The sequence below is a fragment of the Tupaia chinensis genome, unplaced genomic scaffold (assembly GCF_000334495.1).
Source record: "Tupaia chinensis unplaced genomic scaffold, TupChi_1.0 Scaffold000318_1, whole genome shotgun sequence".
Taxonomy (NCBI): Eukaryota; Metazoa; Chordata; class Mammalia; order Scandentia; family Tupaiidae; genus Tupaia; species Tupaia belangeri.
In genome coordinates this window covers 2,017,352-2,044,976 of record NW_006159811.1, presented here as the reverse complement: position 1 = coordinate 2,044,976, position 27,625 = coordinate 2,017,352, and the positions used below count along the sequence as shown (strand labels likewise).

General features: G+C 41.2%; 1 protein-coding gene across 1 annotated transcript in view; it reads right to left on the bottom strand.

Annotated features, from left to right (window-relative positions):
* RASGEF1B (RasGEF domain family member 1B) overlaps nt 1-27,625 on the bottom strand; it is a 607,920-nt gene that overhangs the window by 170,957 nt on the left and 409,338 nt on the right. The window contains exon 4 of the mRNA XM_014588947.2: nt 2,114-2,197. Coding sequence (XP_014444433.2) covers nt 2,114-2,197 — 84 coding nt within the window. The remainder of the gene's footprint in view (nt 1-2,113; nt 2,198-27,625) is intronic.

Sequence of the window (27,625 nt, the reverse complement as noted above, 5' to 3'; positions counted from 1 at the left end):
GAGTTTTAAGTCAGCAGGCCTGGTACTCGAACCATGGTTGACTATGTGGCAGCCCCGCAATGCCATCTGCTGGTCCCAGCTGCCTATATTTTTGGTGTCATTCCCCCACACCCCAGGTGGATGGCTATCAGAGCTGATTGCAAAATGAATTCACTAGAGTAATACAGAGCAAGTATGTTAAACCTAGAAGCCAGTGGTACGGAAAAAAGAGAACAAGAGAGATCCCACTCAACCCAAGACAATCCTGGTGACACTGTCCATAAGAGGTAAGCACTAATTCCGCCACAGTGGAAGAGGGAAGAAGACCCAATAATCACACCAAGAAATAATACTATGAAACTCAAATGATCATACTCTGTTAGGTTCACTTCCACTCTGAAAAAGCACTCCAAAATGTAACTCCCAAATATTCTTAACTGCTATTCCTGTTCAGGTCAAGGAAACCAGTGTGTAAACTCGGACCATGTCCTGGATTGAAATGAAATTTAGTCAAAAGACACCTCAGGGGTTTATTGACTTCTGACCTCAACCTTTGAAATGCCTTCTCTCCATCTTCACAGACAAAGTGGTGGTCTCCTTAGAGTCTATATAAACAAAGTCAAAATATGTGGGGCCGGAGGGGACAGCAGCAGGGGCGAGGCAGTGACTGCTGGAGAGTTGCCAACACATTTTGTGACGTACAGGGTGTGTTGTGCTGGTTGGTTGGGTGATTGTGTCTTTGGGCCAAGTGACACTCCTCTCACTTTGAACTGGAGTCAGCAGAGAGGAAGTGCAGACCTCTCTGAACACAAAGTACAGAAACAGTCCCGAGAAAGTTGGGCTGCTCCCCCGCCATGTCTGCGAAACATCACCCTGCTGACAGCGCAGGCAGGCGGCTTCTTGGTCACTTGGGATTTCACACTCTGCAAACAGCTGCCTTGGCAGGTTTTGCAGCCAAGACAAAATTACTAGGAATTAGCCAGGAAAATACTTTGGATTCATTTCCTTTTAAAAACTGCAAAATGTCTGGTTCAGCCCACATACATCTATAAGTTGGACAGAAAGTCCTACTTAAGGAACTCTTACATGTTTGTTTTTGGCTTTTCCTGGCGATGGCCATGTTTCACCTTAGATGTTAGATTGTGTGTGGTCCAGAGATGCACCATGGTAGGAAAGGACAGGGTGCGGTGGGCACCCTCGAGGGCCCTGACTGGTAAGGTGCACCTGGAAAGTGGGCTTGCTGTGCTCACTGGAGTTTCACTTCTCTTTTCGAAAGACAACACTCAACACTCCCTTCTCCCATTTCTTGAATGGGGTGAATTGGCAGTGTGGCTTCTCTAAATTTGTTATTTAGCTTTTTATTTATTCACTCACTCAATTCATTTGTAGAATTCATTGAGTGATTGGTTACATACCAAATTGGTTAAAAAAAAAAAAAAAGAAAAAAAAAATCCTTGCTTTCATGGATTTGTATGATTTAATCCTTGTGACAGCCCCACGAGGCAGGTACTATTATGATGTTCTTTCACAGGGATAAAAGAACATGTTCTTGTTCAAAGTCACACAGCCAGTGATTGGCAGAGTCGGAATTTGAACCCAGGCAGGCTGGCTCCAGAAAGTCCACAGTCTTTCCACTGGGTTCTACACTCCCTGGTGAGACTGATGCTTGTGACAGCTGGTCCAGGACAACAGCAATTCAGGCAGAAACCTGTAACTTCTAGAGGCTAAGTCTTTAATCCAAAAGAGTTTAAAAGTCAGTTTTAGAAAGAGGTAGTATTGTAGCTAAATTTCATACTAATGACGAAAAGCATCCTCTTTCCTCGTGACAAGTTCTGAGAGGCAGAGGAAGGAGGATCAAAGAGCTTAGAGGTCAGAAGATTGAAGGGAAGCAGGGAGGACAGCATTGGGACGGAGGCAGACAGGAGCCCAGGCCAGAGCAAAATGGATCACTCTTTCTCAGGCTCAACACATTGCCTAGGGCAAGTTTCACTAAGGCCAACCAAACAGTTCACATTTGGGATTTTATCAGCAACTTTCATGAGATCAATTTGATGATCTCACCCCAATAGTTCAAGACAGAAATAGACCACCGGCTGGAATCCTACCGTTCAGTAAGAAACGGACTCACTCTTACTTTGCCAATTGGCTTCTCAATCGGAGGGCTTGCGAAGCAGACAGGCGTCATGCTGCCATACACGGAAGGTTTCCATTGCTGTTCCTGCAAGAAAGAGAGGGATTTCAGGGACTTGGCTGGCTTTCCTGCTCAGGGAGCCATTTGCCTGCTACTTAACGATAGCGCCTCAAGGGTGTCGCTGGAAACCCCTGAGTCAGCATTTCTGCAATTCAGTTTGCAGCTGGTGCAAACCTGTTTAACCTTCTATAGGGACATAGTACAAAACCGTTGGTGACATTTTGAAGGAATTCATATATACAGGTTGACGTAAATTCAGAAATTTTCAGCTATCTGTTAACAAATCTTCCTAGAACATCGATCAGGTTATGTGAATCTTTTTAAACAGATAACTTAACTCCTATCTCAGTGTAAGAAAATGTTAAACCTCCACGTGGACCTCTGGTTTTTGACTCTGATTCTGTATGGGCTAATGTCTCAGGTGCTCTACCTGTTATTCAGAACCCTCAGAAGGAGCTCTCGCTTACTTTTCCAGTTTTAGCTCCAACTCTGCCCACATTGGTCAATGCATTCTTCAGGAACGGTCTTGTTGATGTGCTCCTGGTTCCTAAAACTCCCTTTCTTCAGTGGGTGCCAGTGACTTCCTACCTGTCCTCTGAAACCCAGTGCAAACTCCCTAAGAAACATTTCATTCTTTTCCTCCACTTCTAACTAGGGTTGGGATAAACTGATCTTACCACATAGCCCCATGGTATTATTATTAGAAGAGCTGTCACTCTCTGCCAGGACTGTAAGCTACTGAGGACAGGACTCACAACTTCATTGTATCCTACACAGCCCAAGACAAGTCCCTTTTTCCTTTCTTCTTCCATTAGAGTAAACTTACCTTTTGTCATCTGAATCTTTTCTTCATGTCTTTACTAATTTCCAGAACACCCTACAATATACAGCTCTCCCCAACTCCCAGCCCCAATTCTCACCGCACACATTTTTCACTTTCTCTTTTCAATTTTGTTAGAGGAGATATCAAGAGACTTGTTACTGAGAAAACCTTACAGTAGGTACTAATAAACCTCATAAAATAAAAATGAACTTTAAAAATAAATCAGCAAGTACTAACCTAGTCCCACCCCCCGCTGTCCATTAATTGGCCATGTTTCTTGGGCAAAAGGAAGATTTTGCAGTGGCAAAGGAATGAAGCATAACCCTTTGGAATCTCTGCCCCTGCTGTTACTAATTATCTTACGCTCCCCCTTCCTGGGCAAATGACTTGTACTCTCCACCAGGGTGGCCCTGCCTGTAAATGTGGTTTGTGTTGTTTACACACATCTTGCAGGGTATTTTGAACTAATTGCAATGATATCGGTGGCCTAGAAAAGCAAAGCGTAATTCTCGGGGAAGAGGCCCTGCAGTTTACCCCTAGGAGAAGCCATGCAAACCTCTGACTTCTTCCCAGGGTCTGAAAACAGAGCTTATGGTTGGAATCTGAGAGAGATGAATTTCTGTCCGTGAGGAGTTAAAGTAAGACCAGCAACGCATTTCACAGGTCATGTTCCAGCCATCAAAGTGTAATTACCATCAAGTCCACTGGCACAGGTCCCAACCAGATGAGTGAATGCGTGAATGAAAGTTCCAGAGGATCCCCTTACTAACTCCCACCTGCCAGAGATAGAAGGTCATTAAATAGCAGCAGGAAAAGATCCAAATAGACCAACTTGAGATAGCATTTTTTTAAGTGAAAATAACAGTTTCAGCGTCAATGATTGGGAAACATGATCCTGTTGAGAGGAAGTCAATCTGCAGAAGCAGTAGATGAATCTGAAGAACTCTGCCCTTCCCTCTGAGGCTGGCCCAGTTGCTATGGCAACATGCAACCAGCTTCCCTTAGGATGCTATATGGTCTGATATCCTTAGACCAAACATGCACCAGATACATTTGCACTGGGCATGCATAACACTAAAACAACCCAGTGGTTGCAAAACACACATTTCTTACCTATAAATGATTTATTTGGTGGGGAAATATGTTACGATTTCAGGTCGCACAGGAAAGGGAACCTCTGAAATAATGGATCCATGTGTAAAACACAGAGTAATGATAGACATGTAGTTACTTAGAAAATAGTGCTTCTGTTCTCCCAACTGCTGTCTTCACTGCAGGCTTTCCCCATTGCTGTCTGAATGACTGGGTGGCTGGTGTTTGCTGTTATTCCACACTAGCCTAATATTTGCTGAGTGTGAGGGTGTGGGTGCTGAAGATGGACTTGGGAAAAGAAGAGTGGTGGAGAATTAGAGAAAAGCTGTTGAAGCCTCAAGCAAATCAGCCAGCTTTTCCAGGTATCTGCGAAGTGAGGGCAATCATTGCCCCCTTACCTTCCTCCTGTCCTAACTTCAGAGAACACCTGAAAAGTGACAGTGCCTCAGAGATCTCTATATGAAAATGAAAGGTACCTGCTCTTACTTTTCTAAGACTGGACCCCCTAAGGCCCTGAACTGTAATTACAGCCTCCAGTGTTTATCCTGGTGCCTGAAATACAAGAGTGATTCCTGGTGCAAAAGGAACCTCTTTTTTTTAGAGGTTTTTTTTTTTTTTTTTTTTTGCTACAGGGTGTGTGTATTCACCAGAAAGACAGAGATAGGCAGAAGGGGGGTATGGTCACACCACAATCCCTTTTCCTCCATTCTCCTCTCAGGATCATGGGCACGCATGCACACATGCCTGGCGTGAGTTTAAGCCACTGAGTCCGGGACTCAAACCACAGTTGACTACATGGGAGTCCAACGACATAGCCATTACATCATCTGCTGGTCCCAGTTTTTTAAGGAGGACTAATAAGGGATCATCTGGGAGGCTCAGCCAGTTGACTGAGCAGTAGACTCAGTCCAGGTGACAACTGCTTAAGGGTGTATCACTGGGCCACTCAAAATGATCCTAATAATGCTGAAGGAAAGAAAGTGTCATCCCTTGGGATCCTGCATATAAGCCTGGATGTTTACTTCCACCAACTGTCCCCTCATACTCCCCATACCTCCACGATAGGAACAGGATGTTCTGTCTTGAGAAGGAAACATGTATACCTGAAAGATTGCCACCTAACCTCACCCTGACACTCATTGTTTATCGGGAGCAAAAATAACTGCACTTTGCATCTGTAGAATACTTTTTTTTCCCTTCAATTTTGCCAGAGAGCACATGTGCTTGCTGGAAAGAGACAGAAAGAGAGAGAAAATGGGACAGCATCCTCCAATGAGGCATGGTCATGCTACAATCCCTTCTCCTCCATCTCTCCCTCCTTTGGGGATTTTGGAAAGCCATGGACACATGTCCTGCATGTCCTTCAAGTCACAGGTCCAGGACTCAGTTGGCCATGTAGAATCCAGCTGCTCCAACCACCATGCCACATTGGCTGGCCCCAGAGCGCATTTTATTTTTCTTTTTTTCTTTCTTTAAAATTTGCTATAGAGCATCTATACTCCCAACAGAAAGAGAGAGAGAGGAGAGAGAGAGGAAGCACTTCCCAGGGCAGATGGCCATGCTGCAATACCTTCTCCTCTATTCTCCTTTCAAGATTTTGAGTGTGTTCATGCACTGGCCTTGTCCGAGTGTAAGTGCAGACAGTCATGTGGGATCCACGCCTTAACCACCATGCCACTGGGGCTCTCAGGGCACTTTATGAAAAGGGAACAGAACAACACAGCCCTTTGCTCCTCGCTCTGCTCGAAAGCCACGAGCTATTTCGAAGACTGGGATGTTGAAGGAACCATGACATTTATAACAGTGGGAACAGAGGAAGGAGAAAGTTCCCGAAACAGGATGTGATAGAGATCATCGCCATTGCCCTGACCACTGCTTTCTCTGGACCCACACACTGGTTGTTGAGGTCAGTCCTAGTAATCTGACCTTACCCCACCCAGTCCTGCTGTAGTTCTTTCCTCAGACCGGTCAAGCACACAGACCCAGAGGTGAGGTGGCCTTGGGAAAGGAGGAGAACAGGGTGGAGGATGTATTAAGTGTGACTCATTCAGTTTGACCAGACTTCCTCCCTTTTCTACACACGCGTACAGAGCTGGTGAACTCCAATGAACTGTGCATACTGATACGTGTTCCTCCCTCCTTTGGGGCTATCATCACAGCTTTGTGAGCACAGAGGAGGGTCACAGAGGAGAACAATTCACAAGCATCCTGGTTTTTAAGTTTTCTTGGGAGGATCTTGTTAGAGCCTGACCTGCTAATATGTTCTTCAGCACTTCCCTCATTACTCATATCCCTTAAAGGCTCCACTAAATTCTGGCATTTCAATTTCTGTTTGCTAGATGTGTTACATGTTGGTTTTTGGTTTTAGAATTATTTAGTTTTATGTGTTAGTATGTTTTTTTCTTTTTTAAAATTTAATCAGAGAGAGAGACACAGAAAGAGAAAGTAAGAAAGCAAACTGCCAGATCTGGGACTCGAACCACTGTTCGCCATATGAGAGTCCAGTATCTTAACCACCATGCCACTCACTGGCTGAGTTTTAAATTATCCTTCATGCATTTACTCTTTTCCCCTATGTTTCATGCATCTCTGGTACCTCCTGTACCTATCACAGGCTGCCATTGCAAAGAACATTCAAACAAGTACTGTCTAAACACTCCACATTAATGGGACTTCTGAAAGAAGGAGGTTCACCTCCTTCACCAAACTCACACGTCTCGAGTTTCCTGCCAGCTTTATCAAACACATGTGTTTTCAGCTAGAACACTGCTTCATGTCACACTCTTACATCACTTAGCATCATGTGTGGCATATTCTCTGTGCTGTTCCATGGTATTGAGACTCATTTTTGTAACCACGCAATGTGCCATCAACATGATAGAGCATAATGTATTTGACAGCTTGAAAAATATTTTTATTATTTCTGTTTTTTCCCTGTAATTACATATACTTTTTTTCTGTCTTTTGAATCCTTTCTTCAGGAAATATTTTCAGGAGTAGGATTCCTGGGCCAAAGGTAAAGACGTTTATAGCTAATATTATTTACTATCGAATTATTACTTTTCAAAAGAATTGGTCGGATTTATACCGCTATCTGTAAAACAAAGGATCTTTGGAAAGTTTGTGGAACATGTGTATTATGAAATACTACATGAATTTCAATTTTTTTTTGCACCAAAATAAGCCTGTACTTTAATTCCATTTTTCCATGAATTATTGGGTTGTCAGGAGACTCAAGACAATATAATATATGAAGTCCCCTTGTATACATATCACGGACATTTGTAGGTAGGTATGTACACACACACACACACACATACACAGATTTTTATTTTTTTATCAAGACTATGAAGAAAATGCCGTAGTCCACCTCATCTTTGCAGATGAAGACAGTGAGGGTGACAAAGGTTAAGTAACTCAAGGTCAGATGACCACCGTCTTTCATGGCTCCGTTGGCATCCAGTGCCTGTACCCAATCTGTCCCTGGTCTCAGTGAGTAATTGCTGACTATGTCTCTATCCTATAATTTCTTCAGCTGGGGTCACTGTGGAACAATGAGTGCAGTCAGAGCCATGGGATCAAATTCTAGTGCCAGCACATACTAGCTTTGAGAACCTGCACAAACTGCTAAACCTTGCTAAGCCTCAGTTTCCTCAAACGTAAAACAGGATGAAATCTACATGATAGGATTGTTTGGAGACCACACACTAAAATTAGATAAAGCAAAGAAATTACATAACACACGTTACTATTATTTTTCATGTTAATGAAAAATGTTTTATAGGTATTCTTCCTTGGTGCCCTCTTCAGAGAAAAATATAAATATCTCTAAATCACTATCATAATTTATAAATAACTTCTTCTCTATTGTCAACAGATTATTCTTTAAGTACTGTAACTGAGCTGTGTATTAAGTTTAGAACATTTTATGTAAAAATATTATTTATAAATAATGTTAAAGCTTATAAAAATGTTTAAATAAAATATAACAATTACAAAAATTATAAAACTTACAAAATAGATTACCTAGAGATTTTTAAAATAGGTATGTTCATTTTTTAAAAATAATAACATTTTTCATTATAATTATAAACAGAAGTTTTAAACTTATTTCAAATAAAACCAGTAAAATTAAAGTTCATAAAACAAACAAATATTTTTAGCATTTTTTAAAAGTAGTTACTTATGACTTAATAAAATAAGCATAGGTTTATGAAAGTAAATGATCTAAAACAAACATTCACCTGCCTCGGATCCTGTAAATAAGACAGTAATGACATGGTGAAAAGCAGACTGGCCTCTAGTCTGAGGACTTCGATTAGAAAACTGGATTTGAGACTTACCTGATACGTAACCTCTTTGGGGTTCCATTTCTTTCGTAATAAAAAGTACAGTGTATAATTTTTTTCATTATTATGAAGATAAGCAATGTATGCGGAAACACTCAACGATCTTTAATACATAATCTTAGTTTTGGAATGTCAAAACTAAGATGTGTGATAGTTATACAACAATCCATTCACTTGTATAATATAAAGTCTAAATTTGCTAAGAATTCAGAAAGATAAAAAGGGAAATGAAAATGGAAGTCATCTATTAAAACATGAGAAAATATCATATAGGAGAACTAATTCTTTGCAGTTCCTATATGTCACTGGAGGTCAACCTGATACCCGAAATGACACCGAAAGTATGAAATCAAGTTGGCGTCTAAATATCAACTGACCATAGTGGTGCTTTCAGCAGGCAGGAGGGAGGGAGCCAGGGATGCTGTGACCTGCATCTCTACGGATGGGAGACGTTTTGAAACCTGCAGCAAATTTGGGGAAAGGTATCAGGTCATCAGAAAAGTCATGACATATCTTTCTATGCAAAAATGTGTCATGGATTTTCTGATGACCCAATATTAATAGGTACAGGGCATGTTAGTGGCTGAATGATGTCCTAACTCTTGGTTCATCAGAATATGGCTATATTTGGAGATAAGGTCTTTGAGCAGATAATTAAGTTAAAGTGAGATCATTAGGGTATACCCTAATTCAGTCTGACTGATACCATTTTAAGAAAAGGAGACTAGGACACAGACATGTATGGGGGAAGACCACAGGAAGATACAGGGAAAGGACAGCCATCTACAAGACAGAGAGAGAGGACCTGGAAGAAACCAACTCTTCCTATACTTTGATCTTGAACTTCTAGCCTTCAGAACTGTGAGGAAGAAAGGACCCATTGCTTAAGTTATCAGTTGGGATACTTTACTATGTCAGCTCTACTGAATCCATACAAAAGGCACCCTTAGCAAAAAATACATATATAAAAAATTTAAAAAGCCTTTATTACTAGTGGGAAGAGAATTTACAGAAGAGGATAGTCAGTGTAAAAAAAAAATCCAAATGAGTTGGGGAAAGGGTGCTGGAGTAATCAGAGACAAAGTAGATGCTGAAGTTTCAAGGTGTGGGGTTCCCGCAATACCGAGAAGGTACTGGCGAGGTCCAGGGGAACAGGATATTGTCTTATCCTCAAGGATCCCTGAAGTGTAGTGGGAGGTAGACAGATAACATTTAAGAGGAGTGATGGGCATTCAGAATAGAGCTATGCAGGGGGAATAGAAGGGAGAGCACTCACCCCTCCAGGGGAGGTGCCACCTGCTGCAGGACGCTTCCAGGCGAAAGTGGTGTGTGAGCTGAGTACAAGAAGTCAGAATAAAATTAGACAGGCAAAGGTGTGGGTGGGGACAAGAGAGAGAGTTTGGGGGTGTGAAGAGGTTCACGGTGGTCAAAGACAAGGACATAACACGAGTGCAAGAAGAACATGCATGAGAAGCAATGTTGAGTTTGTGTGTGAGCCACAGATAACGTGGTGCCGTTAGGTCTTCCAGAGGGAGGCAGGGTGGTGAGAGATGGTGCAGGAAGACGGGCAGGAACCACGCCATTCTTTACCACAATGCCGAATGGGTCAGTGGGTGAGCAGCCGGGGAGGATGCATTTGAGGGAGGGATGACTATAAGTGACTCTCACATATGCAGGCTGCTCTTCCCACAAAGGAGGAAAGATAGGCTAAGGTCTGGCTACCAGGACTAATGAAGGAGCGTAACGATGAGAGAAGACGAGACAGGCGCAAGAAATGATGTGGAATCAAAAGTATCGGGACTGAAAGACTGGTTGAAAGTGGGAGTTGAGCTAGAAATGATCCTCGGCAGGTTTCTCCGATGTGGAGGAGTAAACGGTGGAGACAAGGACAGGATTAAGAGAAGGGAGGGCATGGAGAGTGCAGGCCCGGTACAAGGAGGACAGTTTAACTGGGCTAGGTCATGTCGTCACCAAAAGGCACAAACAACGTTCACTACTCTGGAACTCTGACTTTAAGCATATAATTATTTTGGGGGCTCTTTTTTGATAGTTTTTTGCCTTAGGGCATGTGTGCTGAGTGTGGGGCGTGGAGAAAGACAGACACAGCGGGAGGAAAAGTGAGAATTCATCCCCTAGAGGGAATGGCCACATTGCAACCCTTTCCCCTGTCTCCTCCATTCTTCTCCCAGGATCTTGGGCACGAACACACGCGCACACGCACACACACGTGCCTGGCATGAGTTTCAAGCCACCAGGTCGAGGGCTCCAACTGCAGTTGGTTACGTGGGAGTCCAGTGACGCAACTGCTATGCCATCTGTTAGTCTCAAAGGTATCTTTTTGAATGTTAATTTGGTACTGCATTTTGGCCTTAACCTGTCTCCCATATCGCCTCGAACTTTTTGTTATAGCCAAAATTTTCTGCTGTCTTCCATGCATACTTTAATGCTTATTTAGTCCTTGGTTCTTTTAACACCTTTATCTCCCCTTCTTCACCACCTGCCTTCACCATACACAAAACGGATCATGATAATCCCCATGGAATGAGGTGGTTGTGTAGATTAGGTGATATAAACACAAGGTTCCACAGGAACACATGAAAGAAGCTCTAACCCAGACTTGAATGTTGAGAGACATAAGGGTTAGGAAAATCAAGATATCTTCACAAAATGGTAACCTCCACTCCTTTCCACATTCACTCATAAACATGTCTTCCTTGGGCTTCCGGAATATTCTCCATTCTTGCTCCCCTTAGACCTGTTCTCCACACTATACCTCAGAGATCTTTTTTAAAAAAATGAACTTAAGTACCAAATGGTGGCACAGTGGTCAAACACAGTGTTCTGCAAGGCTGACCCCTAGGGAAGATTCCAAGATTGTATCTGAAGACCTTCCTGAGTGTGCCACACATGTCCACAGTTCAGGGCTGGCTGAGGCTGGAAGTAGATTATGACGTCAAGCCTCTGTTAGGGGTCTGTCTTTATGTCTCTTTCTCTCACTCATGGAACAAAGAAATAAATCATATTTGAAAATTAATTTATACATTGAATTGTGATCCTCCCATATATTCTCTTTCTCCTTAAACCAAACATTTCAGAGATTTCTCCCTACTCGTAAATAAAGACTAAAACTTCATCTTGGCCTACAAAGACCTTCTTAGTCAGGCCTCTTCTTACCTCTCCTGACTCCTATTGCTTCATTTGACTCCTTTTTTAAGTGTCTTGAATATCAGGCTCTCTCCTGGCACAAAACCTCTACCTGCACCTCTTTTCTCTTCCAGAAAACATTCTCCCACATCCCTGCATCCCACTCCTTAACATACTTTCTAGGTTAGTCTAAGTATGCAGCTCAACTATAATTTCCCCTGAGTTACAGTCACCCCGCTCCTGTGTGCTCAGCCACAAAGTATTTCTCCTTTGGAAACTCTATCATATTTGTAATCGATCTGGGCATTTTTTGCACAGTATCTGATCTGTGTAACTTTGAATATGAGGACGTGCATTATCTGTCTCCACTCTCCATGACACTAAGTTCCCCAGGGTCAGGACTTAATCTGATCTTATATCACAGAAACTCTAGCACAGCACCTGGCATATCATGAGCACTTAACAGATATTTCTTGAGTAAATACATAAATAGTTAAATGAATAAATGAATGTATTCCTAAGGTAATTCTTAGAAGACAAGTACAAGAGGGGCAGGCAAAGAAAACAGGGTCAAGTTTTCCAGGGAGATGAGATGGGAGATGAAAGGGAAATCATACTTGAGTAACTGCATACTGTCTGAAATGCCTTGGGAGGCTGAAGAGGGGAAAGGGCCAGACTGTAAAGAGACTCATCATGAAGATATGGAAGACTAAGAATAACATTCTAATCAAGGAACATCTAGACTGGCTATGTGCTCTACAAGAATCACTTTGGTGTCATGGTGAGGGATGTATTAAAGAGAATGTTGAGTTTGGAGGCCTAGAGATTAGACATGGTCCTGGGAGCTAGAATGAAGTGGTGGCATTTGGGGATATAGAGATGTTGGATTCAGGAGAGTACTCTATTGCCCTCAACACAGTGAATTGTTGAAGAATATTAAAGTATTCCTTTATATGACTTGGCCCTGGGCCTGTGCTTGGTGAATGTTCTTAGTCTATCTTCTCTATGAATGCACATCCATGTCAAGTTAGTATTGTGTCTTTGTGGTCCCAAACAAAGAACAGAGTGGAGGTGCTTTTAAGGTGTCAATCAAAGGCATAAAAAACCTGCATATTGACTGAGGATGCTGAATTTCACCTTCACTTTTAGAATAAGGTGTACTGCTTTTGTGCCACAGCAATGAAACACAATGTGCACAGGTGGTGTGAATAAATGATAGATATAAATAAATTATAGGAGAGTCCTTTCTGGATGACATTTGTGCAGTAAATTACTTTTACTATACTGCATTTGTAGCCAACTCTATGGGAGTATGATCCGTGCAGTGGTACGGAACACAGTACTCGGAAGGGTCCCATGCTTGGTATGATGCTATGTTGCTGTCATTTTTAAGTGCTTAGTAATGTTATTTTTAAACTTTTTTTTTCTTCTGAGAGATTTTTTTTCTATAGGGCATGTGAGCTCACTGGAGAGACAGAGAGACAGAAAGTGAGAAATCACACCCAAGGGAGGATGGCCACACTACAATCACTTCTCCTTCACCCTCTTCTTGGGATTTTGGGCACACATGTACACATGCCTGGTGTGAGTTTTAAGCTGCTAGGTTCAGGACTTGAACCATGGTCAGCCACGTGGGAGTCCAGCAATGTAACCATTATGCCATCTACTGGCCCCTAAACTTTGTTTTATATGTAAAGTTCTGTTGGACATTGGAGGGTGCACACATCAGAGGGCAGAAGCATAATATATATGTTTGTTGTTCCTTGCCACTTCATTTACATAGGGTGTGAGCAGAAATGCATGAGCACAGAATTCCAGGAGAAGCGTGATTCATGGGACTTCAGAGAGACTCAAAGTGAGTACAGGTGGGAATGTTTAGTCCACATCTGAGACTGTCAGCCCCAAGAAACCATGCTCTCCATCTGAACCAGAACATGCTTAAAAAGTAGCATGAAGGCGATGGCGTGTAAAAACAACCAAGGAACCCTATCATATGTTTCCTTATTCACGTTACTTTCCTAAATTAGACAACAGCTTAGGCTGGAAACAGGGGCGGGGGGGAAGGAGGGGAATCAAGGAGAAAAATAGGGAGACAAGACATTTAAGGGACACAGAAATGGAGGACTGTCTATTAACGATAACGTGTATGACAGTATCTTTAACTGGATGATGTGTAGTATATTTATGATGAGAAAATTCGTTTTACAAGCTGTAGTCATGTACAGTGTTTGTATAAAATGAAATATAAATAAATAAATAAATAAATAAATAAATAAATAAATAAATATAAGCTTTTCTTTTATGGGATGCATCCCATATGTTTTTTTTTTTTTTTTTCCCCCAGGGGGGATGGTCACACCGCAATCCCTTCTCCTCCATTCTCCTCTCAGGATCTTGGGCACGCACGTACACGCGCCCGGCGTGAGTTTTAAGCCACCGGGTCCGGGACACAAACCGCGGTCGACTATGTGGGAGTCCAGCGACATAGCCATTATGCTAACTGCTGGTTCCCCCATATGTTTTTTTAAAAAGAAAACAATGATACAGAACTATGGGTAAGTAAAAGATAGGAAGATTGTGGTCCTTTATTTATTTATTTAAAGTTCCTTCTTACTCATCAATAAGCCAAAAGTAGAAAATGTTGGTAGAATGTGTATTAAGAAGTGGAATAAAAATAGTTGAATTAGTTATGCAGTGTATCCACTGTTCTGGTAAGAATGAAATAATATGCATATACACATAACTAAATATAAATTGTATAATTTCAGTGATTCTGCAGATGAGTTAAACGCCCTCATATTTACAGTTAAAGCTGGCATGGCACAATATAATGAAGAATGATAAAATGGAGATAAATTTAATAATTTAAAATGTAACTTTACTTTGAATGACAACAAACAGCAAATTAAAAAAATGCTATGACAAGTTTAAAGAGACTGCAGAGGAAAGGAAAATGCTTCCCATTTTAGCATGTTGAGTGGCATTTAATTTCCTTGCTTTTTGCAGGGGATCCTGCTATTAATGAAGCCAGTCTTGCTGAAAAGGGGATCACTGCCAGGTATCAAAGCACAACCACCAATCTTGTTGCTAAGAACTTAGCAAAAAAAAAAAGCTGACAAAATTTAATTGTTATTTTTTCATTATTTTACTTTGTCAAAGGTCACATATGCTCACCAAAGAAAGGGAGAGGGAGAGAGTAATAGAGAGTCAGAGAGAAATTGAGACCCCCCCCCCCACAGCAGAAATCTCTATTTCTACTTTTGCAATTTTGGACATAGGGCATGTATGGTTTTCAAGCCACTGGGCTCAGGACTCAAACCATATGGCCGGTCATATGGGATCCTGTCACCTTAATCACCATACCACCTGCTGGCCCATAATTTTTATTTAAAAACTGATTTGTTTATATAAACTACTAGGACGTTCCCAGCCTAATAGGAGAAACTTACATTCTTCAGCAAATTTATCCCGATATCATGTTGGAGGACCCTGATAAAAATGATACTTGACACATCGCAGCACTTTTCCAAAATAAGGAGCTCAGGTAAAATACAAGCAACAGAGACAGGGATTCCAGATCACCAAAACATCTCTCTGAAAACTTTTCGGTTTCCTCTGATTAAAGTACCACTGACTCCTCTATTGACTGAAGCTAAGCTTTGGATTCTGAGACTATATAAATAAACAAAACTTCTGTTCTAAAACATGAAAAAAATGATATTAGTATAAACTTTATGCAGTGCTAAAATTCATGCATCCTTTATACTCAAATACAACTTAGAAAAAAGAGAAACAAGTCTTCATTCTCAAATTTTTGGGGCCTTCTCTGTTTCTCAAATAGGTGTATTGAGAGGTGTATTGCCTGATATTCTGACATCTTCCTTGGATTCATTTTTTACTAACTCCTATAAGACAAACAGTTCACAGTTACAGGAAAGCTCCCTTACCTTCCTCTCATCAAAGCTAAAAGATTGCTTAATATTACTCTGATATTTCTAAGCATATACAAGAATAATATTTCCAAACAATAATAGCATTCCAGAGACTTCACTATTCTTTCTAAACTTGTCTGTTACTAGAAATTGAGTGGGATTATTTTGCAGATGACATGCCAAATGGAGCCATAACCCATATGCCTAATTTTTAGAGAGCAGATCAGTGTTTCAGTACTAAGTGCAAAGATTAAGGATGCCTCGCTATTGCTTACCAGCACTTGGACTTGCTTTTTCAGAAAAAAGACAACCATTCTGTAATTAATAATTAGGAAAAGGCTTAATCTGTAAATTGCCCTGGGAGACAGTGCACGTAGGTTTTAATTCACAATAATGGATAAAATAAGGGACAATAATCTCTCTCTTCTATTTTTATTTGCTTTTGAGAGTTTTTAAAATGTATTTATTATTATTATTATTATTATTATTATTAGGGCATGTGCACTGATGGGAAAGACAGAGAGAGAGAAAGTGATAAATCACCCCCCCAGGGGGGACGGCCATGACACAATCCCTTCTCCTCCATTCTCCTCTCGAGATTTTGGACACATACACACACACACACACACACACACACACACACACACACACACACCCAGCATGAGTTTTAAGCTGCCAGGTCTGGGACTTGAGCCATGGTCAGCTATGTGGGAGTCCAGAGCCTTAACCACTATACCACCTGCTGGCCCCTCTCTTAAAAAAAAAAAAAAAAGCTATAGGGTGTGTGCACTCACAGACATGAGTTTGGGAGGGTGGAAAGAGGATAGTAAGAAAGCACTCCCCAAGGGGATAGCCGTGCTGCAACCCCTTCTCCTCTATTTTCCTTTCAGGACTTGGGGCACACATGCACACATAACCACTGTGTTTTTGAAGGTACCAGTCCAAGAGTAGAAATGCATAGCCATCCATGTGGAATCCAGCCACTGCCACTGACTGGCCTCAGAAAATAATATCTTTAAATCAGGTTTTGGAAGGAAATAAAACAGAGTTACCCATGACTGCAACTGAGACAGAGTGACATGGAGAACTAACTGGGTGCTTCATTTGCCCATCACTGGGTCTTGACCTTCCCTGATTATACGTTTTATATTGTAGTGATTTCTGAGCCAAAAGCAGCCTTGTCTATTTTAATCTCTAGTTTAATGGGTCAGAAAAATAAACGTTTCTAAAAATAGTGTCTACACTACAGACTCTATTGGATGCAATCTGTATTGTTTTAGGTACTAATTGTGATTATGTTTACAATAGTCAAGAACAGGAGCAGAGTTTTATAAAAGCAGTTATTGACCCATCGTTAGAGGAGATCCTCCTGATAGCAGCAGAGGCCTTCCTGGATTGGACTTTAGAATAAGACTCAGGGAGCATCTACGTGGATGTGCCCTGGGAAGCATCTATGGTGGGTAGGGTTTCTGGCAAGCCACTGTGTGTTCACTTCACTTTTTAAAGGGTAAACCAGTTGTCTCATTTTCTTTATTAGAAAGTGTGGCCCACTACCCAAACTGCATTTGAACTGATGAGCACAGAATTTAGCATCAGATCTGTCTTTGAGATTTTTATTTCTCTTTGATTCCCTCAAAAGGAGACAAAGGTGATACTATCATTCCCCTCGCCTGCCCTCCCACCTCACAGTTTGTTATGAATAGCTGCTTTGTTCAGACACCATGATGGAAGCATTCTTTAAAAAAAAAATCTTATTATTGTATTATTGACACATAATAATTATACAGATATATGAGGTGCAGTGTGATTTTTCAGTACATGAATACGATGTGTTGTAATCATAGCAGGGTAATTAATGTATCCATCATCTCAAAACATTTGTCATTTCTCTCTATGGAAACGTCCAAAGTCCTCTTTCAGCTAATCTGAGATATATAATAAATCACTGTTAATTATTGCTACCTTACTGCAGTATATAATACTATACCTTGTTCCTCTTATCTCTCTGCAATTTTGTTTGCTAATCAACATCTCTCCATCCTCCCTCCCTCCTACTCTTCTCCAGCAATCACCATTATTTTTTAAATGTTAGTATAATTATTATTATTATTCAATTTGACCAGAAAGAGAAACAGAAACAGAGTTAGAAAGCAAGCCGCAAAGTCCAGGACTCGAACTGTGGTCGACCATGTGTGGGTCCAACACCCTAACCACCATACCACTTGCCAGCCCCCAAGCAGCAATCACTATTCTAATCTCTACTTCTATGAGGTCATCTTTTTTAGCTTCCACAGGAGTGGGAACATGTGGTATTTCTATGCCTGGCTTATTTCACTTAACATAACGTCCCCCAGACTCATCCATGTTGCCAATAGAGGCATTTTTGACATCTTTTATTCTAGAAGCAATAGGAGCATGACTCTCAAACTAAAATGTATAATGCTGCATAAATGATAGTTTCTCTCTAAAAAAAGAATTTACAGTGATACTTGTTTTAGTAGAGAGGATCATGGCCAATGGCATCTTTAAAACAAACAAACAAACAAACAAACAAACAAACAAAAAACCCAACATTTTATTATGAAAGGTAAAAATGAAAAAGCAGATATAAGGCATATTCCAGGACATGGAGTCACTCTGCCCCATGTTCCTTCATGGGCCTGACATTCCTCTCACATGTCCAGGCATGGAAGTGTGGACTTCCCAGACATCTCAGGCCAAGAAGAACAAAGTTATCTCTACCTCCCTTGGAGTGGCCAGTTTCCTGACCAGTGGCTTGGAAGCCAATGAAAACCCCATCTATTGATAGACAGAAACTCTTCCACACTTTCTCTCAACCATCACCACAAATGAAAGTAATTAGCATGATTTCTTTTTCTTTTCTATTCTTTTTTTTGGAGAGGTTTTTTGATTTTTGTTTTTTGTTTTGCTATAGAGCACATGCAATCACCAGAAAGAGAGAGACAGAGAGACAGAAAGCGAGAAATCACCCCCTAGGGAGGATGGCCACACCGCAATCCCTTCTCCATTCTCCTCTCGAGATCTTGGGCACGCATGCACATGCACCTGGTGTGAGTTTAAGCCACTGGGTCTGGGACGTGAACCGCAGTCGACTACATGGCAGTCCAGCGATATAGCCATTATGCCAATTGCTGGGCCCTTTTCTTTTTTTTTTTTTTTAAAAAAGGAATTATTTATTTATCTAATTACATTTGTTATTATTATTTCTTGAATTTGACCAGACAGAGACAGTGAGAGAGAAAGGGAAAGTGAGAAAGCAAGCCGTCAAGTCCAGGACTCGAACCATGGTTGGCCATGTGGGAATCAAGCACCTTTATCCACCACGCCACCTTCCAGTCCTACAATTACCCTAATTTCTAACTCTACAGTTCCACCCACCTTCCTTGAACTTCACGCATATGAAATTATATATAACATATGCCTTTGGATCTGCATTCTTTTTCTTGACATTACGTTTTTAACATCCACCATGCCATTGTGTATGGCTAGAGTTCATTCACTTCCATTGCTGTGTGGCATTCCCTTCTGTGCATATATTACAATTTACCTATTTCACCTGCAGGTGGACATTTATATTGTTCTAGTTTGGGATGATTACAAGTAACACTGCTGTGAACATCCTTATCTATGCCTTTTGGTGCACGTTGTGTACACTTTTTACTATGGAATATCTAACTGGGAATAGAACTGTTAGCTTACAGACTCTGCATACATTCAACTGTAGTAGACAATACCCACAGTTTTCCAAAGTGGTTATACCAACATGCCCACCACCAAATTTATTCTCTCTACAGCACTATCTTTTATCACATTTTTCAGTCCACTTACATTAGCCAGAGATCATCGATATTGCTTACAAATAAGAATTTTACAAGATATGAAAAACGTGGAGAGGAATTGTCCAGGTTGAAAATAGTATGGAGAAAGGTCTTGAGGCCATTTTATATAACAAATACCTTGTGTTGACTAGTTGCCAGGTAGATCCGATGTCTATGTGTTTAGATACAGACAGATAGTCAGAAATAATCTCAGTTACTCATTCTTAATTGCCAATTGTATGTCAAGCACTGTTAGGCAAAACCCTATGAAGTAGATGTGCTTTAACATTATTTAGATTATAAAACAGACATTTAGTAAGCTAACTTGGTTAATATTAACCAAGAATATAAGTAATAGCAAAGTAAGAGTTAGAACCTAAGGCTGTCTGGCTCTAGAAACTGCACCATTTACCATTACCACACTGATAATGACTTTTTTAAAGATAAGAATTAATTTATGAAGACTATTTAGAGAAGATTCTATGAACTCTAAATAACATCCATGGTACCACCCATATGCCAGGATTCTTTATTGTTCTAGTGTCTGTGTGGCACATCCTAGGAAGGTGTAGATGTGTCATGAGAAAGAGGGAACATTCCAGGGAGTGGAGCACATGACAAATTGTGAATATTTTTCACTTACTGGCAGCTAACCATACTGCATTCCTACTCTGTTAAAAACAGAGTGCTAGGTAATAAAACACTCATGAAATATTTTGCACCCCTAAGACATTACAGGTCAGAATGCTGCTAGGTCATAAAGAATGGTGAGTTTCTTCACCATCTACATTCAAGTCTTTATTTAAACAATGCCAGCTTTTCAGGTTGAGTGCACAGTAGGAAAGGAATATCATTTTGTTTGGCATTATGGTTTGTTTCATTTCATTCTTACAGAAATACTAAATTTGAATCAGCTTATCAAAATACTCTATTGTCTGAACCTGTAAGAATTACTTGGATTGTCAGACGGATGCATGTGATGGGTTGGTTGGTTGGTTGGTTGGTTGACTAGCCTGGAAAGTTTTGGTCTTCTCACTGTGTTGATGGCAGTTTCTTTTCTTTCTTTTATTTTTTTTAAAAGAACTATTTTGTTTACCTTATTTATTTTTTATTATTATTATTTTAATTTTACCAGAGAGGGACAGAGCAAGAGTGAGAGAGAAAGAGAGGGAAAGTGAGAAAGCAAGCTGCCAGGTCCAGGACTCAAACCGTGGTCAGCCATGTAGGATCCCGCACAGTAGGAAAGGAATATCATTTTGTTTGGCATTATGGTTTGTTTCATTTCATTCTTACAGAAATACTAAATTTGAATCAGCTTATCAAAATACTCTATTGTCTGAACCTGTAAGAATTACTTGGATTGTCAGACGGATGCATGTGATGGGTTGGTTGGTTGGTTGGTTGGTTGACTAGCCTGGAAAGTTTTGGTCTTCTCACTGTGTTGATGGCAGTTTCTTTTCTTTCTTTTATTTTTTTTAAAAGAACTATTTTGTTTACCTTATTTATTTTTTATTATTATTATTTTAATTTTACCAGAGAGGGACAGAGCAAGAGTGAGAGAGAAAGAGAGGGAAAGTGAGAAAGCAAGCTGCCAGGTCCAGGACTCAAACCGTGGTCAGCCATGTAGGATCCCAGTGCCCTTAACCACCATGCCACTTGCTGGGACCCAATGGCAGTTTCTTCTTAATGTGTGATTGGCATGAAGTGTTATTAGTCTGTGACCGCTGACAGATGCTTCAGGGATACAGTATTCAAGTAAAGAGAATTTCTTCCTTGGGTGGAATTTCCCTCAAGTTTCTTTTTAAGTTTCTATGATTGTAAAATGTAGATAAGATAAAAAGAAGGTCTTAAAAACGGACTAGATTTGCCACACATGAAGGTTAGTTTTGCTACCATGTAACTGCAACTATCAAGTCATGTCATATCAAAAAACAAGATTGGAATCCACTTAGAAATCAGTAGAAATGACCTCAACACCAAGACTTCCTTTGGCTAACTAGAAAAGGGTAGAGTAATAAGAGATGAGATAGTTTCTCTTTGCAGCTTATTTAATTACATTGTTTATAAATCAATTCTATTTGGAACACCGCTCTCTAAGAAATTATTATTGAGTAGACAGTTACAGTATCATCTGCTGCCTGCTGCTTATAATTTACAAGTGATTGCTGGATGCAAATTTGTAATTAATCAATCTTGAAGAGAAGTGATAACTGTGCCCTCCATCCAAATGCAAAGCTAATTTTTGGTCTGGGTGCTTTCTGTTTTTGCAGCCTGGGATGATGGGAGTGCTTAGCAGCTGCTACTCTGAATGTGCCACTTCAGAATGTGGACAGCTGACTTCCTCATGGATGATACCAGGGGAGCCTGAACACCTCAGTGTACCTCGCCCTCAGTCATAGGCATAGGCGGGAACCACCTTCCCCCGTCAGACAAAGGCAGTCTCTTCTGAAAACGGGGAGACACTCAGCAGGTGCAAAACCCACTTGTGCAACACCAGGAAAACGTATACTCTAGGAGTCCAAGTTGCAGTGTTTCCAACCCATAATACTCTGAATGGACTCTTCCTCTTTTTTGAGTATCCTAGCATTTAATTTATAATCATAAAAAAATTAACTGCTGATCCATGAAAATACACTTGATAGCTAATGACAGATTGAAATACAATTAAGGTCTTTATTTTTTCTTTTGAGGTTTTTGCTATAGGGCGCGTGTGCTTGCCAGACAGACAGAGACAAAGAGACAGAAAGTGAGAAATCACCCCCCAGGGGGATGGCCACGCCGCAATCTCTTCTCCTCCAGTCTCCTCTCAGGATCTTGGGCACACATGCACACGTGCCCGGCGTGAGTTTTAAGCCACCGGGTCTGGGACACGAACCATGGAAAACTATGTGGGAGTCCAGCGACATAGCCATTACGCTAACTGCTGGTCCCAGTAGAATTAAGCTCTTGATGAGAACAATAGGATCTCATTTTTTTTTTTTTTTTAGAGAGAGGTTTTTACTTTGGGCACATGTGCTTGTCGGAGAGACAGAGAGAGAAAGAGACAGAAAGCAAGACATCAACTCCCAGGGAGGATTGATTGCAGCCATGCCAGAATCCCTTCTCCTCCACTCTCCTGTTAGAATTTTAGGCATGCACATACATGCACCCAGTGTGAGTTTTAAGCCGCTGGGTCTAAGACTTGAACTGTGGTCAACTACATGGGAGTCCAGCAACATAACCATTACACCATCTGCTGGTACCAGATCTCAAAAAAATTTTTTTTAAATTATTTATTCACTTATTTTCATTTGACCAGAGACAGATACAGATAGAGTGAGAAAGTGAGAAAGCAAGTCACCAGGTCCAGGACTTGAACCGTGGTCAGCCATGTGAGAGTGTCCAGCGCCTTAACCACCATGCCACCTGCTGGGTCCTGATCTCAAAATTTTAAAACCCAGCTAGGAAACTCAGTGGGTAAGCTACCACTGCCCATTTGAAATGTATTTAGGTATCCTCCCTTATGTCTTCTACCCAGTGTTTAGTGTCTCTGAGTCACTCTCCTGGAATACTTCATTCCCCAATGTATGATGTTTAATGAATATTCTTGATTTAAACGCTTAGAGAAAGTTAAAAATAGAAATAAAACATAGCAACACAGCCAATATATTCTTAGCATTTTCTATTTAACATTAGGATTTATCCTTTAATATTAGTATATGCGTATAAATAGCAAAAGATGGAGGAGGAGGAGAAGAAGTCGGTCCACCTTAATTAATTAGCACACCTGGTTTATCTCTGGACTCGACTTGACTTGGCATGACAAGGATTAAGAACTAGTACTAACGGGAACCAGCAGTTAGTGTAATGGCTATGTTGCTGGACTCACACATAGTCAACCGCGGTTCGCGTCCCCGACCCGGTGGCTTAAAACTCACGCCAGGCACGTATGCGTGCGTGCCCAAGATCCCGACAGGCGAATGGAGGAGAAGGGATTGTGGCGTGACCATCCCCCCTGGGAGATGATTTCTCGCTTTCTGTCTCTATGTCTCTCTCTGTCTGGCGAGCGCCCACATCCTATAGCGAAAACCTCTCCAAAAAAAAAAAAAAAAGAACTAGCACTAACTACTAATTAAAGGCCCAGCAGAAAGCACTGTGACAGAATCATAGAGGAAGGAACACTTGTTTCACCAACTCTCATCCAGGATATTCTCCTTGCTTTGTGGCTGGCCTTCAACTCTGGTGCCAATAAAACCCATTTTTTTCTGTTGTGTTTTACAGTCCAGAATTAAAAAAAAAAAAAAAAAGAACACTATTATGTCATGAATTCATAGAGAATAAGTTCCAGCAGCTCAGGCTCCTTTCCATTGGTTCTCACAAAGTCGGTGCCTCAAAGGGTGGAGTAGGATGGGCCTCTGTTACACTCAGGTACGTCTCTTAGGCTTCCTTCTTTTCCTGACCATTTTCCTCCACATGTTTCAGGACGTTCTCTCAGTTCTCTGAGTGCTTAATGCGGATATTATTGAAATGCTCTTGGCAAGAATCCTGCCCTTGTTTATTTACAATGATGCCGACATCACACTAGGTGACACTGGTGACTCAGTTCGGCCATGGTAACGTTTGTGGTGCATTCCTTTTGTAATGGGACCCGCTCCCTTTATGTCTACAACAGCCTTCCTGGTAGATTCTCACGGATGTAGCCAGAGGAACAACTTAGAAAACTTCAGTTTTCTGAAGGCCTAGAGAACATACATTGGCCACCCCTCTCATTTGCTTTTGCAGCCATCACTTTGGCAAAATACTGGATGGTGGCAGTTCTGACCACAAGGAACCTATCTGTTTTGGCTGAAATTTGAAAAACAGCTAATGTCAATGTTAGATTCACCATTAACAACGAGTTCAGCGTAATATTAAACCTTGCAATGAAGCAAGAGTGTTCGCTTGCTTGTGTACTTTCTGTAGGTATCTTTCACACACTTGAAATGTAGATATGCACTGTGTTTATTTAGTGAAAATCAAATTGCTAATGCAGATGTTTACTTGTTTTTGGAATCTAATTGCATTGATACCTTCTGTCCTTTGAAGGGTCTGAGATACTCTGAGAACGACTTGAAATATGTTATACCCAAAGCAGTTTTAAACTGTTGATTATACTCATTTATTTCAGTTTTCTAAAGTTAAGGGTATGTATGTAAATAAAACACAGATTCTCTTCTTTACAATCAGAAGCCTAGTCAAAGGATCACAATTTCATTTCACATTTAAAAGTTTACTAGGGATTATCTTTGCAAAGTATTCCATGGGGGCAGGGATTCTATCTGATTTACTCACTGCTGTATTCCTAGCACCAAACACTCTGCCTTACACAAGTGAGAATGAATATATCTTCTGAGTCATTATTACTGAGTGGGGTTCTGTGTGCATTTCTGTATTTTCTAAAAATTGTTTACAGTGAATGTATATTTGTGATATGAAAAAAATGTTTACTGTTTTTAGTTTTATTTGTTTTATTTTAAAAACTTGCTATAGGGTGTTCATGCTCACTGGAGAGAAATAGAGACAGGGACACAGAGAGAGAGAGATAGAGAGAGGGAAAGTGAGAAAGCACCCCCAGGGTGATGACCATGCCACAATCCCTTTAATTTTTCCCCTCAGACTTTTGCACACATGCACACTTACCTAGCATGCTTTTCTAGTTACTGGGTCCAAGACTCAAACCACACAGTCAGCCATGTGGGATCCAGCTGCCTTAACTACCATGCCACCAGCTGGCCCCAAATGTTATTTTTCTAATGTGTAACAATGTACTTCTTTTACTTGACTGAGCCAATTTGTCATTTAGTCTACCTGGAAATGAAAACGTTAAACATTTGAGAGGAATAAGAAATATCTGTTTGCTTGCACTGCCTGCTACTAATTTCTGCAAATATTTCCCAAGAGGACCAGGGTGAATGTATGCAAAGTGGTCTTGTTGACCCTCTGCACAACTCCTCCTGCCAAGCTTGAGTGTTCGAGGGCAGTAGCTGAGTTGATGTGATGGAATTTCCTTCATAGTAAGATTTAAAAAAAAAAAAAATCCAGAATACGTTGTCTTTAGAAGAGAATGATTCCTCACCTTTCCTGCTTCATGGAGTCTCAGGGGTCAAGTCCATATGGACCTCTCTATTCAGAAAGGTAGAGTCTGCTGGTGTTCATGCTCACTGGAGAGAAATAGAGACAGGGACACAGAGAGAGAGAGATAGAGAGAGGGAAAGTGAGAAAGCACCCCCAGGGTGATGACCATGCCACAATCCCTTTAATTTTTCCCCTCAGACTTTTGCACACATGCACACTTACCTAGCATGCTTTTCTAGTTACTGGGTCCAAGACTCAAACCACACAGTCAGCCATGTGGGATCCAGCTGCCTTAACTACCATGCCACCAGCTGGCCCCAAATGTTATTTTTCTAATGTGTAACAATGTACTTCTTTTACTTGACTGAGCCAATTTGTCATTTAGTCTGTCTGGAAATGAAAACGTTAAACATTTGAGAGGAATAAGAAATATCTGTTTGCTTGCACTGCCTGCTACTAATTTCTGCAAATATTTCCCAAGAGGACCAGGGTGAATGTATGCAAAGTGGTCTTGTTGACCCTCTGCACAACTCCTCCTGCCAAGCTTGAGTGTTCGAGGGCAGTAGCTGAGTTGATGTGATGGAATTTCCTTCATAGTAAGATTTAAAAAAAAAAAAAAATCCAGAATACGTTGTCTTTAGAAGAGAATGATTCCTCACCTTTCCTGCTTCATGGAGTCTCAGGGGTCAAGTCCATATGGACCTCTCTATTCAGAAAGGTAGAGTCTGCTGAAGCAACTTCACATAGTAGGAGGTAAAAACAAATCCCCTTTCAATGAAGAAAAAGAGAATGAATCCTAAGATGAGCTGGTTCAGACACGAATTTTCATGGCAGGTGAGTGACTCTTGCCTGACTGGCCTGAGTGGGCCAGTGATCACATCTTGACATTCTCATGCTATTTTTTTTTAACCTTTCTAAGAAAAAAGATGCTCTAACTGTTCCTGATACATGTGCAGTAACATGCATGTAATTATCATTCTATAGTCTGTGACCCTGTATTTCAAATCTTATTAAACCAAACAAGTGAATCCAAAGTGTCAGTCAACTGCGCGTACTCTAAGAGCTTCCTATATTAAACCTGAGACATAGCTCCACAGCACCGGCCGCCGGTTCCCCCGGGTTAGTGTGCTCGCTGCAGCTGGTTCTCCTCCCCTTTCCAGATACATGGCAGGATTTTCCAGCCTCCTTTGAGGTTATATGGGAACAAAATGAGGACTTGAGGACTCACCTTACTCCTTTCATTGCCCAGTAAGGTAGGAATAGCACGTGTTAACCCCTGAAGAGAAACAGATGGATGAGCCTCTATCAGTTGTTCCTTAAAGCCCTTCCTCAGCTGCTGACTGACTTTTCCTGTACCGGCCTGGCCTTTCCTGGACACCTGAGCATTGCTTCCATGTTTTCCTCACAAGGGATGCTTGACTCCTAGTCTCATTAAACTCCCTAGTAACGCTCTATCCCTCTCGAGGACTCATTTCATTTCCCTAGTTAGAGTAGTCAGCTGGTGTCTGCCCACCCACTCTGCCTTTGGAGATCCAGGTATCTGAGCAAACGGCATCCTATTCCCTCCTCCTACCCTCACCCTGGCTTCAGGTACTGCAGGTGATGGTGAGCACCCGAGCCAATGCCCTGTCTTCTGACAACGAACTTCTGTTTGGCGAATTTGAATGAAGTCATGCAGATAGACTATATTAGTCGGTGGTAGGAACTGAAGCTCAGAACAGAACAAGGCATAAAGCAGAGTTGGGTTCATGGCCAGCCTAAAGCACGTGCACTCCGAAATTATGAGGCAGTAGAAACTATGACTAAGTAGAAAAAGCCTCCTAGCAAAGAAAGGAAAACAAAGCTGACACTGGGAGGCAGGCCCAGAACGAGAGGGAAGGAGGAAGAAGGGCAACGCGTGTGCTTTATTACTCCCTGGAATTCTAACACGAGACCGTTCTAGCTTCAGTTCTAATGAGAGTTAGAGACACAACAAACAAGGACTGTCTTCCCATGTTCCCTTGAGAAGCTCCCTGGCCTATACCCTTTGAAAAGCCTGGGCAAAGGCGGTCTCTATTGATCCTGTCCACTCTCCTGCTTCGCTCCACCCCATTTGATTCCCAATCCAGGGAAGTCTGTTTGAAGTAACTGCACTGGATAGCAGGGACACAGGGAGAACTTTATTAATCCTTACCACCAGAAAG